This window comes from Calypte anna, chromosome 2 (assembly GCF_003957555.1).
Source record: "Calypte anna isolate BGI_N300 chromosome 2, bCalAnn1_v1.p, whole genome shotgun sequence".
Lineage (NCBI taxonomy): Eukaryota > Metazoa > Chordata > Aves > Apodiformes > Trochilidae > Calypte > Calypte anna.
In genome coordinates this window covers 27,992,025-28,006,508 of record NC_044245.1, presented here as the reverse complement: position 1 = coordinate 28,006,508, position 14,484 = coordinate 27,992,025, and the positions used below count along the sequence as shown (strand labels likewise).

Genomic DNA, 14,484 nt, shown 5'->3' with positions numbered 1-14,484 from the left:
CCAAGCAGTGGACAACTTCACTGGAGAAAGGAAAGTGGGTTTCAGTCATTCATTCATCCCACTCCCTATTCCCCATAATAATAAATAATGAGATCATGGGAAACTATTTTTAAAATTCAACTCTTCCACTTTTGTCCCCAGTGCAGAATTAAAGAAGATAGCCAAATCACATCATAAATGTGATGCTGTGAGATCTCAGCTTGCAACCACAAGCCATCAGGACAAGAATCAGTGTCAGTGCAGCTGCCTCAAAGGGATTTCTGACAGGGCTAGCAACTGGCCCTAGATGATTTTGGTTTTAGGGAGCTTTGAAACTATATATTCAGTGTTCTCGTTGGTCAAAGGGAAAAAAAAAAAAAAGTGTAATTTGTGTAATTTGCTTTAACCCTAATGTGGTCACTTTAAAGCAACCACACTGAATCAAACATTACCAAGACCAATTTTTTTTGAGTGGTCCCATGCAGATGAAAAATTTCCCATAACACAATTTGAACATTCAGTCCTAAGATTTAGCAGAATGAGTAACTCTATTCAGCTGTTTATGTAAGAAAATCAGAGCAGAGCTGGCATCTGGTGAATTTTACTATGTGCAGCTGCAACTGTGGAGACCTGTCACAGCTACTGAGCAAGTAACAGCAGCAATTGTCCAAGGTGGTCAGTTTATTTTTTAAATTTCCAAGGCAGTAATATACAGCCCTGCTTACTTAAACCTGCCAGTCAGTACCTCACCTAAAGTGCAGAAGTTTCACAGAAGTGAAACTGGGTAGGTTAAATGCCTTTGAGGTGCTTGCACAGGAAATGTCTGCCTCATCTTCACAAAGGTAACGAGTGATTCCTGCAGCACCTTTTGGGACCTCTGTGCACTCACTGCAGGGCTGTACTTTCCAGATGTGCTGCATTTCTCAAGTGTGAGTGCAGGATGGTCACTGTGTGTTCCCAAGTGGACATGGTCACTACAGCAGATGAAAAAAAGGGCTTGCTGCTGTTGAAACTACTCAACTACCTAGCCACCTTCCTTCCCCTTGGGCAAGCAAATGGCACCATGCTGCCCTGCCACAGTGGTTCATCCATTTGGGGCTCTGATGGTCAACCTGTGTTCTTTTCTTAAAAGTTGTAGGTGTAAAATATGAGCTACATCAGAGCCAGTGTAAGAAGTCTGTACATAGAAGTAAAAATCCAGATGGAGGACTCTGTTTAAAATTTTATTTCCTTGAAAAAAATCTGCTGCACACAGTGACACCTCCCCTACCTCTGTGCAAAGGCACATCTGTAATCATACCCAGAGGTAAAAAGTCTCCACAGGCAGATGGACAGATCATCCAAAAAGGTCACATGAGCTAGCATGACCAAGGGCTGGCAGCTAAGCACCTGGCACGTTTTGCTGCTTTAGCTTGTTACAGCCCATGTGACAAAACCAAACGTAAGCACCAAAATAATGGCATACCTGCATGCACCACTAGTGCTACTTCCCAAAGTTAATCTGAAGTACAAGATAATATTCTAACTGTATGTTTTCCTTTCTTTTTGAAGGACTGCTTTATGACCCTGTTTCTCTCTTCCTTATTTTTAGAGAATGAATGGAAAAAGCTTAGTCTAGAACACAGATGCCAAATGACAATGCTTTTCTTAGTATGTGGCCTGCAACATGAGTGCTCATTAATTTTTTCAAGCTCTAGAAACTTCATCTTTTTTTCAATCCACTTTAATCAAGTCAGTTAAAAAAATCAATTTTTTTTTCTTTAAGTAAACAGTTAAACTTTCTAAACATAAAAGGAAGGGGCTCAGCAGAGTTACACGAGGCTAGGTGCATAAGAGTTGGTTACAGAAGTGGTTTTGCAACGCAGTGTGCTTGCCCCCATGCAATTTGCTACATTTCTTACATCCTAGACAGATTCATTCCATGTCTTTTCTCCTCTTTGATCCTGTCCCACCTTAACACTGTCCTTTATTCATAGAGAGCTGATAGTGTGATTTAGGTATCAGCTATACTGTTGATTCAGTCACCCTACTGCTAATTCAAAAAAGAAAATGTTTAGAGCTTGAAAAAGTGTCCTCAGATTGTTTCACTCTGCCTCTCAATAAACACTGCTCTGATAGGGAGTGAAAAGAAGTATAAACTGGCATATCACAACCTAAATCTGACTTCTTGGAGTCCCTGAAAAACATACAGTTTCAACCAAATCCTGTTTAGTTCCTGAGGTGTAAAAACATTTTATTTACAGCTATTTCAGTACCTGGTACACATACTACAATACCTCTATGAGCTGGTCTGGTTCACTCCCTTCTTCCACAGTAATTAATTTCGACCTTCCATTTCGTTCGTTGTCCCGAATGCCAATAGCAACCTGAGTAGCCTTCAGCCGTTCGTATTTATTGCATGAGGAGCCACACCACTGGTAGATTTCCTAAAATAATTAAAGCACAGACATATTAGTAATGAGATTCCACATTTGTCAAAATTATTAAATTAATATTTTATAAATAATTATCTTGCTAGATCTAAATGACCAAAACATCAGTGAGGCTACATCTTCAGTAATACTTTGCAGAAAAGATGTGCTAAGTCACATAGATACTTGTAACAGGCAAGATATTTATGTAATGTGATTTAGCATCCACATCTTAAGAGATTGCTTGATCTCAGAATAGTCAGTGTATTTGTTTGACTGAGCTTTATCCCAAATGAAGATACTAGTTATATAAAACAAACAAACTCCTAAATCTGCTATTGCTAGTTGTTTTTTTATTTTCTATCTGGCTGTTCCTTTTCTATGGTACTTCAGCAGTGCTGGTTCTCATCCGTGGCAAGAAACAAACTGCACATTCCCGAGGAAAACCCTGACTGTATCAGCTACTCAATAGTAAAGTTAGATCTTTCAGTTTTTATTTTGGCAACTTTTTTTTCTATAATAATATCTGTCAAGCACTCTGCTCCACCAAGCCACAAAACCAGATCAAGCACAAACAGATGACTCAGGTGTTCTCAAAAAAAAGTCTTCTGCACTGGAAGATTTTTGCTCAGTGTACAGCTGATACAACGCTCATAAAAGTTTATCACCTTCAGATTAATGCAAGTCATTCCAACTATAGTTATCAGAAGTGCCTTTATAAATTACTTCTAAAGACTTGCAGCTCAGGAATACAATTTTTCTGGTTAGTTAAACCACCAACTTCCTTCCCTGCAGGAGTTGGACAAACACCTGGTCCCTCTTCTTGCCTCAGGAATTAATTAAAAAAAAAAAAAAAATACAAAAGACACATCTGTAAAGGATGTCTCCATTCAGGAAACACAGCAACTAGGACTAAGCTGCTACCCCAGGGACACTCCACCCCACAGTGGTTGCAAGGTGTTCCTTTGCAAGGAACTCCTCAGACAGCAGCTGGGGTTCTTCATGTTGGTAAGCAAGCAGCAGCCCATTCCTAGATATTATTTTATGCACTGCAGGGCCTTTCTTTCATCTGGCTGGATAGGTAGCACCTAGGTATGCCCCTTGCCTGGCAGGGAAAAGTGCAATTCGAGCAGAGTGGAGCATGTTCCCAGGGCACCTTTTGGGAAGGAGGGCCACTACAGCCAGCCTAAAACAAGTCACCTAATCCAGGCATGCCAGAACCCCCAGCTTTGGCAAGTCCTGTTATTCATCCTCAATGCAAAGCATTTCAGACTAATGCAAAGCATTTCAGATTAAAGCACTTCTATTTCAGTCTTGATGAAAATTACTAAGAGGCAGAACATAAGCTGCAGAGCTGCTTGAGGCTGAGCTGGAAGGAACGAGTCAAAGGAAATTAATCAGCTTGTCTGGTTGTTTCCCTCTCCTATCCTTTCTTCTGAAGAAACACACTTGATCCTCCTTCACAGGATTCTATCAAATAGCCCAAATAGCGCAGCAATAAAAGTATGGTCATTTTCAGCCTCAAAAAAGGTTGAACTGATTTGTGTTCATCTACAATGCAAGTAACAAAGATTTAATCAGAACCCTCACTAAGTAGATTACTGGGGGAGGTCATAGTTTTACAATGCCAATACAATGATACAGAACTTGGATTTCAGATGAAAACCTGTTTTACTAAAAAAAAACAAAAACAAAAACAAAAAAAAGCCTTTTAAGCTATTTCTGACCACTACTTAATAGTAACTTAATAGTAATTAAAATGGTGGCTTCAGACAGGTGAGAGGTAAAGCACAGCTTCTCAGTACTGGCAGATAGCTTTTAGAAGACAGTTAACATTGACACTTTCTGCATGTGAAACATCACCAGTAACATCTGATATTTACTTTTCACTTAAAAAAACCCCCAACAAAACAACAAACCAACCAAGCAAAAACACAACAGCAAAACCAAAAACCCCAACAAAAATACAAACTCAGTGATCTCACTGCCAAGTTCCTTTCCCTTCCCTTTGGAATCATTCTTCAAAGACAAAGTTTTCAGCTTATGTCAGGATGGCACAGATTCACAGAACTGGATGCCTTTCAGATGTTATGCAATAAAAGCTATGAGGTTTTCAGCTTGCCTTTACCAATATGACTATAGTCTTAAGACTGAAAAACAAAAAACAAACAAACAAACAAAAAAACTCTGCTTCCAAGTTCTGCTTTTAATATTGTTAGCTTACTGAGTATCCAGAATCTTGGCTTTAACCTTATCTTAAATCTGCCTTCTGACATTTCCACAGGGAAAAAAATGTATTTGTGCTTATTCAGGGAAACAGAATTTTCTAAATAATTAATGGATAACTGCCTTGATCGTGCAGAAAGTGAAATGTTTCCATTTGAGCAGATATTAAAATATAGTTATTACAGCTATGCACTGCTTAAGCCATCTTCTCCCAAACTTTGGGAATTCCCAAACACCAGACTCCTTTAGTTTTTGAGAATTTCAACACTCAAGCTTACTCATTCTCATCTTGGCCTACTTCCTACTGATCAAATTTATTTGAAACTGTGAGAAAACAGAGATTTAGGCACAGTAAACAGGGATTCTTTATTTTCCACAGCCTATAGAAACAATACGGAAGAGGAAGGAGACATACATAGAGAATTTGCTGATGAGATAAGCAGCTATTGCCTTATCTCAGTGTGTATGCTGCAATTCACGGACATTACTCATTCAGAAAGGTTAAAAGTTCAGTTCCAGCTGTACATGCCAGCCTTCTCTTGGGCTTTTTGTAACTGGCCATGCAACCTCCAACACATATTCTCATACACAAAATGAATAGTACTGTACTGACCACAAAGGACACTGTGAGACTTAAATTGTCACTACAAATTACAAAGACAATAAATTCACATTTTCTTTTCTTAGCAACTCCTAAAGGCCCCATTGCACAATGCACCCTGGGCACCCTACGTTCACAGTATATTTTCACACTTTGCCTTCAAATAAGCAAGTGACTAAACTGAGCTTACAGTACTGGCTCTAAGCTTTAAATCAACCTAAGGAAAGAGAAAGACCTTTAAAAATCTACAGTAATGGTTTCAGCTTTTTGATTTGAAGACTTCACTGTTTTTCTTACAGAGTCCTAAACTACAGAAACAGTCCCCCATCTGGCCTAAATACTTTTGTCCTAAAATAAAATAAATAAACATGTTTGTTGGCTGGCTGCTGTGTAACCTAGAGAAACTATATGTGGTAAGGTTTTCTCCTGCAACACACAAAAAAAAACTTGAATCAACAAGCAGTGTCTGAAAACATCCTTGATCTGGACTTCACATGGACAAGCCATCCCACTCATATAAGCTCCATCTTCCCTGTTTATTTAAAGAAATTGTGATTTTAAAAGCTAGAGAGACAATCCAGTTCTCTTCAGCACTAAAGACAGTATTCTTTATTAAAACCCTGAAAGCTAAATATCATATACTGTTTAATTCAGCCACAAATCATGGAAGTGTCCCAAAACATATAATATTTCACTGTATCTTAAGCATTTAAGCTAAAAGCCTACAGAAGCTCAGATTTAGTTAAATTTCTGCTCTAAGGTAAAATAATCATTACAATTATTATTAAATGTATCTAATTTCACTACCTCCTGGTAGAAGTTAACCTGAGTATTTTCAAGCTTGTCTTCCTGATGCAAGCTACCCATTTCAATCTCTATCCAAACTGGTTTTTTAACCATTTAAAACAACATATTTTTAAAAGTTAAAGCCACTCTTGACAATGCTCATATTTTGAACTGGATTTACCTGAAATACAGTCAGCTAGTTATCTAATCACATCCAACAGACCACTGAGCTTTTGACTTTTTTTTTAATTCATTATTTATTTTTAGACACAAATATATATAAAACTTGCTCAGCTAGGGCCATAATATGGTATTTAGCTTTAGCTCACTGAGTCCTTTCACAATTTGTTAGCTGTACTACACCTTCCCTATTTTTAGCCTTGTTTTGCTAACCTTATTTTGAATTGCCAGCCTGACAAAATGTTTCCATTAAAATGAAAACAGACTTTAAGTGTTCACTCCCATCAGGAAAAAAAAAGTGCCTTCATTCACCAGTAATTCCTATGCCAAGCCCAGTTTATTTTCAGAAGTTTGTGCTAGCACTATTTCTTTTTTTAACCTCTTTAAGAAAGTTTGAGAGAGATGCTATAGAACTATTCTGCTACCTGTATTAATGGTTCTTGGTACCAGCATGGTTGCTGGATCCCAGTGGGGAAACTGGCAGCTGTTATGATAAATAAACCCCATGAGCTCCCTGGAGTTCCTGGGGCAGGTCAGGAAAGCAAACTGGGTCTGTGCCACGCACACTGTGGTCACAGCAAGGTCTCCCCTCACCTACACATTTTGGGGTTTGGTCTTGTAGTTGTAGAGCAGCAGGGTTCATTGCTTTTATTCCCCATAGTTTCTGGCTTGCAGAGTGACCTTGAGCACATGAGATTTCTACAGAATATTAAAAATTACTTGACCTTTAGCTTCTCTGCAAGAGTGTGTGGCAGAATTATAATGCATGGCTTGCGTAACTGTTAAGAGCACTTCAGCACTTTCCTCTGTATGGAGAAGGATTGTAAAAGTACACCTCCCATCTTCCTGCTCCAGCCCCAAAGGCATGCCAAGCAAGAGAAGGAAAAATACACCCCAAAAATGTGCTTATTTCAGAACCGACATGAAAACAAATTTTCCTAACACACAGACACCTCTGTATTCACCTGGCAGCCTGCTCAGTTTGGAGGCAAATGAAAACATACTGTGTCCTGGTGTCTTTTCTATGAATCTTAGCTGGGACTAAGAAAGCAAAACCAAAAAGCTTAAAAATCTGTGAAGAACTCACAATTTTTTTCTTATTACAAGCATGTCCTTAACAAACATAGCCTTAGAACAGCATAAGGGTTTCAATCCTTTATCTTTGGTGAAGTACCTCTTGATCTCCAGGCCCATAACGTAACTGCTGATTTGCATTTTCTTACATGAAGTGGCATTGAAAAGCTAAACAGAAGTCTGAAATCTCTATAATTTATTTAAACCGAATTTGTCACAAAACTTCAAATTTAGTAGAAAATAATCCCTTAAATTTAGTAGAAAATAATCCCTTAAACAATTCACTGTTTAGTCTCACTAATCTTAAAAATACTGAAATAAAAATGTAATTTTTTAAAATTCATTAAGGAAGGACCTTAAGTCAAGTATCACAGGCTGATGTCCCTCCATTCTTGGTTAGCAGGCCCTGATGCATTGTAAACTTGTCCACTTTTGCCTGCATGTGCATCAGAACATTTTCCCAGGATGTAATTGCATCTCAATTAAAAAAACCCTACTCCTCTTATTTAAGGGGCAGGTAAAACTTGAAGAGGGGACATTTAGGTTAGACATGAGGAAGAAATTCTTTAATTTGAGGGTGGTGAGACACTGGAACAGGATGCGCAGGGAAGTTGTGGAGGACCCATCCCTGGAAGTGTTCAAGGCCAGGTTGAATGGGGCCTTGAGCAACCTGGTCCAGTGGGAGGTGTCTCTGCCCATACAGGGGGGCTGGAACCAGATGATCTTTAAGGTCTCTTCCACCCCAAACCAATCTATGATTCTATAAATTTACCATGTGGATAATGTCAGGTCAACATGACACAGCTAACTTAATTTATGTCAGTCAGGATACTGTCTCCTGTTCCTCAGAACCATAACATTAGGTATGGAAACACAGCTATGAAACAGAGGGTCTTGGTGCAAAAAATATCTTTGGCTAGACTTGCTTGCTCACATGAAACACTGTACCACGTTCTCCTGACTCCCACAACTCATACAAAAGGCCTAAACGCAAGAAAATAAGGTTTGTAAAGGTACTACTGCTTTAATTCCAGTCTTCTCTTAGGATTAACTGCTCCTGCTTATTCCATAGAATTAGATCAGAGCCTGTGCAAAAAAACACATCACAGAAGGTCCCTGAAATGGTAGAAGAGAGGCTGATGAAGCTTGTAAAGAAAGATGGGTCAGGAAAAGAAGAGCTGCGGTGCAGGAGTGCCCAAAGGATGCTGCACTCCCAGTGCTCACATGTGAGTGAACCTAAGATACTACTTCTTGAGGGAAGTATAAAAAAAAACCAACAAACTAGCAAAGCTAGAGGCAGACTGACCTGACAAAGGTTTTATATATACCTTATCATACTCCTAGGCTTGCATCAAAACAATTGACATGCACTCCATTCTCATGGTCATTAATAAACAGCTGTTCTGATAAGGCAAGAGCTGAAACTTTTTTGCTGAAACTGGTTTTTGTTAAATCTAGTCTCAACAGATTTAAAGGAAAAATGCCAATATGAAACACAAGTGGACTTGGAAACAAGTTCTCATACAAACTGCAAACAACAGAAATGCTTCCCATGCCTTAAGTTCTCAGGACAAGTATTTGTAAAACAAATGCACAATACCTTGGTGTTTATACAAACACTGAGGTTTTAGAAGCTAGTGGAGTAAAAAAGTAAAGTAAAAAAAAGAGTGCTAAATCATGAAAACAAAGTCCAAATTGTGGGGAAAATAAATTAACAGTAAAACCATTACCAGGATAAAACCCACTTTGTCAGTTTACACATTTAGTTTTCTAGGAACTGCCATACAGATTGAGAAGAATGTTTGAATTTAATCATTAATATAGCCTACTGCAGAAATTTTTCTCCCTGAATTATACAGTTTTCTTCTGTCTTGAGTGTTTGGTTCTTGATACAGTCAGGGAAAAGAAAAATCATTTCACATATTCATCCAATCTGCCTTTTCTATTTGTCAAAACTGTAATACAGTGAACCATTGAAAGCTGTGGAGTTTTGATAATCCAAAACAAACTCTGGATTCACTGAGCCAGAATGCTGCTGAGGCCACCACAAGCCTGGCCCTGGTACAATTACAATAGTGTCTTTGTAATCAGTTTTGGAGACTCCCCTTTAATTCAACTGGAACAAACTCTCAGAACAAAAATAAGTCAGCTGTACCACAGTCAGACACTTATTACATTAATTTTTCCTCTCACACCTGTTTTGCTAGTATATTCTGGGAATAGCTGTTGTTATACCACAGTGTATTGAAGGGTGAGCACCAGGAGGATGTTTGTTGTAAATAACAGCAGCTCAAGCAGCAAAATATCCACTTTTCCCACAGCAACAGGAAGAAAAGTCATCTGAATCCTTGTGCATACATGTGTGGCCTGTCCACCTGAAGCTAAATGCTGGTTTGTTTCAGCCACATTTCTTCTTAAAAATAGGGGCTTTGGGATGCTTTCCAGTCCATGGAATATGAACAAAAACTACCTCCCCAGAATACTCTGAGTTACCTTTACATATCTATGCTACACTGTGCATAGATATAACCATATTTTGAAGCTGTTAACAAGTCCATAAAGTTAATAAAGAACTAAAGCAGCTAGGTTGTTCAAGCTCTGCTACCTGTTTGGCAACACCCTGCTACAGCAGTTGTTAAACTCCCAGCTGGGGGAAACTAGGGAAGAGGTTAGTTGCAGGAGGAACATGAGGAATGAAAAACATAGGAAAAGGACATGACTGGCTGGTTGTTAGTGCCTATGAAAGCAACTAAGAGGAGAAACTTAGAGTTATTCACTCCAGCATTCAAAGATCCATTCTTCAAAGGCTCTTTACACCCAAACAGTGACTTTATTAATGCAACTGATATGCTGATTGTGACACGATTTTTCTGAAGGAAGAGAAGCAAAGCAACCTAGAAGATAGTGCAGGCAGAGAGATTACAGAAGTGATCAAAACTACCCTACAACTCTGCATAAGGTTGCATTATGAGGCTGCATCATGTCCTGTAGTTATAATCATAAAGGAAGTAACTGTCCTCTTGGTCTGTCACTGTTAAAAAGCAGAAGTTAACTTCCTGATTGTAAAAATAATTAAATCTACAGCACGTTAATAGTTTTTATGGAAAAATCAGCCTTTCTGCTTGATATATTTTTTCTAGTGTCTGTGCAAGCCAGAAGTCTTTTTCCTTTTGACATACCTGTTAAGTCAGGAATTCTGGTAAGAGCATACTAACAGATCCATGATCCCAACAGATGCATTCAGTCTCCTACTTTTTAGTTGTAACATCATCATTTTCACTTGTGGTCCACATTTACTGCTGGGTGGCCCAACTTATTTTTAAGCACACTGAAGGCTCTTCAATTTCCAACCAGCAACCTGTTGGCCATTTCTAAGTTTCCAAGGATCCCTACAGGAATGCAAAGGATGGAGAGCTGAATGCAGTTTACCTTCAGTCTTCACTTGAGATATAGTTACCATCTCACCTTCTACATTCTTCCTTTGGTAAGCAGGGTAATGTTTCACTGGCAGACCTTTGAGGCTGGCAAGTTTTGTCACTACAATCAGGCCCACACTCAGAACTGCTTGATACTTATCACACAGTCATCACTCCCTGCCCTCCCTTTATTTTAAGCACTGTTTCCTGGTTACTTCCAGGAGGCTAAGGGGTACACAGCTCTTGCCCTGCCCTTTGCAGTCACTTCATTTGGCTCACAGGGCTGCTGCTGCCTCCCATCTAGGGAGAAGTCAGCCCAGAAAAGAAAGAACCAAGTCTTATGTTTTACAAAATTCTATCTGAACAAACACGTAGAGAATATTTTTGCTCATCACTAAGGATACAACTTTAGACAGCCTTCATATAGCAGGGCTTTGCAAGCTGAGTTGAGGAGCTGTCAGTAAAGTCAGCCAATCACTTTGTGTTGCTTCATTGTATTGTTGCTCCCATTATTTCTACTCCATGTTTTGATAAATTATCAACACATCTCAAAATTCACTTTTTCTGCATTACCAATGTACATAGGGTGAAGTTCATAATACTAAGAAAATTGACAATTGATTAAAGTTTTTAGCATGTTATCACAACTAGGTATGCACAAAAGCTACATTAACCTATGCATCTGGATAATACTAAAATACTCTGGGAAACAGTATGTATGTTATTCACTGAATGGCACAATGATTGATCTTTTCCCTTCACTTTCACAGTTACTTTCCATGCCGTCTCATGTTCCTTTGCCATTCTGAGAATTTGTCTTGGTGATGGAGGAAGAAATAGGGAAGTGGCTAAAGAAAGGTGATTGGAAGATGGGGTGGTGCAGGTAGAGCTGCAGCTGGAGGTAAAGGGGATAGCACAGATAGGTCAGAGAGTGTATGGCCACCAAGGGCTGACAAACCCAGCCTGGTGCCTCTCAGGTAGGGCACCTGAGATTGTTAGGAGTGTCTAGCAATCCTCTAGCAAAAAGGATGGGATAGGAAATACAGGCAGTATACAGATCATGGCTTCAGGCCACTAAGCAGCACCAGACAAGATTAGGTGTGCTTTACTCCAGGCCAGTACAAAGCCTTCTCAGCAACTGCCTTGCACTTGTCTTGCCAGCCCTGCCCCAAAGGCTTCCTTACAGACAGAGTCCCAGGTTCATCAAGGAGATGAAAATCTTTTGTAGAAAGAGTATTTTTAAAAATCATATCAAGGTCTGGTACACCAGACACCTCCTGGATTAATCCTTTTATTCAAACATCAGTCTGGTGGTCACCACACTCATGTCACAGTCTTACAGAATCTTGTTTGAATAAAAAGTCTGTGCATTTACCCACTGCTAATGACTCCCCTCCTATCAAAGACAGTGTCTTCTCTGCTATCTGCAGCTATTTTCTGTTCCAGCCTAGATAGTTCAAAGGAGGGAAGCAAAGACCTGGGCAGGATATTTGAAGTGCTGTAAATGTGGTTCAGTAACATATATAGGTATGAGGTATCCATCAGAACCTGAACTGTAAATATGTGAACCTAGCTGGAAATGCACACAGACTCTTTCTACTTCAGGTATTATCATGGGGAGGGAAACCTTTAGGAACTTTACTGCTATTATTCCTGATAATTATTACCTTTATTAATTTTCTTATCTACTCATTCCACATGTTTAAAGTACTGCTGTAATTGAGCTCAGTGGGAAAACTGAAATGATTCTGCATTACATTAGATAAGTGGCTTGATAAAATGTAAAAGGAAATGGACTGCATGAAGTTTTACAGTGGCATGGAGACCATACTTCTGGTTAGCAAAGAGACCGGGGAAAGTAAGTCTTGGAAATTAATCTTATTTGACATGCTACAATAATTTGATATTAAAGCACTGACCATAAGCTCATTATTTTATGCAATTACTGCCTATTATTCTCAGACAGTGATTCAGTAGTACCCTGTAATGAATCCCAAGACTCAAGAGCAACCCTATTTAAGATTGATTTTATTGCAATTAAGTAAAGGATTGAATCCTTTCCTTCTTTCTTTTGAAGTACTCCTTAATTCAATTAAGAGCTCGTGTAAAGACTTGCCCATTTACAATGGACCAACTGAAATAGTTGTTTCAGCTTGAAATATAGTTCTTATAAAACCTGCTTAAGATTTCCACTGTGACTCTTATTTTCTACCTTACCTATTTCTCAGTGGGCACTTCAGTAGACTGCATTTTGAAATATGTCACACATTGCCTTTCCATCTCCCATAAGAAAGGTCTGGTTTACATCATAACCTACATGTAAGTTACTACATAGGTCTGGATGCTGAAACACTTTTTCCCTTAACTTGTTAGTATATCCAAGAAAACCCATCCTTTATATACCACTGTCACAGCAAGCCCAAGAACTGTTCTTAGCCATGTGATTTGCCTGTCATTTCCCATAGCATGGTAAAGAAGAGCTCTAGATGTTGCTGTTGTAGACATTTAGATGTCCAACTTTTCTTCTTACAAAGGCAAAGGACTGCATTGCTACTTGATCTGTCTGGCCAAACACTCGGAGCCCAAAGTGATGTTGTAAATGGCTCATGATGTACATTCAGTATTGGAAATCAAGCCTTTAACACCATATTACATTTAAGTTGTTTGGTGAAAATGCAACAAACCTCAAAGGGCTACACATATAACACCACTATGTACCCATAGTGTATTTCAGCAGTGTCATTGCCATGTCAGCAATGTAAACTGACAAATAACTTCAGGTGAAGTGGGTAACTGTGGCAATACAAGGGTAAGGACAAGTCAAATTCATGGAGTGTACCCAGAGCCACAGGGTGTCCATGGGAGGTTAACCCCAAACCAGAAAACTCAAGTCCTGTGACAGCCTGACTGCAAAGCAGCACTTTCTACCAATGTTTAGTTCCAACCTTCCTATTTCCCACAGGTTAACTCTGAAAAGGAAGTCTTCTACACATCCTAATTACAAAGTGAGATTGAGAGATTGCTGTTTGGATCCTGATCACTTACTTGGATGTTTCATAGGATTAGACCACAGGGCCACGAGATGAGTCAGAAAATGTTAGGAAAACACTGGTTATTTTTCTATCTTAAGGCTGCTAAGCATGATAGAATTCTAACAGACATAATCAGTACAGCTACTTGATACCCATATTTTCAATTATCACACTAGAGGATGCTTTTCAGAGAAACAGCCAAACCAGTAACATGAGTTCAGAACAGCTCCAAAATCTTGCTGAAATATCTGACCACTTCCTTGTAAAGCACAAAAGTTAAAACCAATTGCAGCTGCTGCCTTGCAGATAAATGGTTTTCTTTCATATGCTCTTAGTTTTACACAGCAGTGTATCAGGCATGGGAATAATTTCAAACTGATAATCAGCATCTAACTAGCATGCACCATATCACAGCTGCTACTTTTAGAATTCATCTTTAAGATTTTTTGATACTAAGGCAACAGTAATATACTTTAAGTTACCCAAAGCAAAATTAAGCAAAATTAGATAATTTGTCCATAGACTTGTGTCTCTCTACTTGGCCTCAGCAGAAAGCTTTAAGGTATTTTTCTTAAGTCTTGAACTATTTAAGTAGTTTTATAAGACATTGTGCAACAATTTTATTATTACAACTACTTTTGCATGATTAATTGCCAGGATCAAAGTTTTATGAATATGAGGAAATGCTTGCAAGAAAACAGTCCAGTCTGCATTCTGCTCACAATCCAACACTGATTCCTTTCAGCTGAGAGTGTCAAAGTCAGACAGGACTTAGAGTG

General features: G+C 38.9%; 1 protein-coding gene across 1 annotated transcript in view; it reads right to left on the bottom strand.

Annotated features, from left to right (window-relative positions):
* Nucleotides 1-14,484, bottom strand: part of SCIN (scinderin) — a 46,293-nt gene that overhangs the window by 25,309 nt on the left and 6,500 nt on the right. Inside the window, exon 4 of the mRNA XM_030446125.1 lies at nucleotides 2,256-2,405. Within this exon, the coding sequence (XP_030301985.1) occupies nucleotides 2,256-2,405 (150 nt within the window). The remainder of the gene's footprint in view (nucleotides 1-2,255; nucleotides 2,406-14,484) is intronic.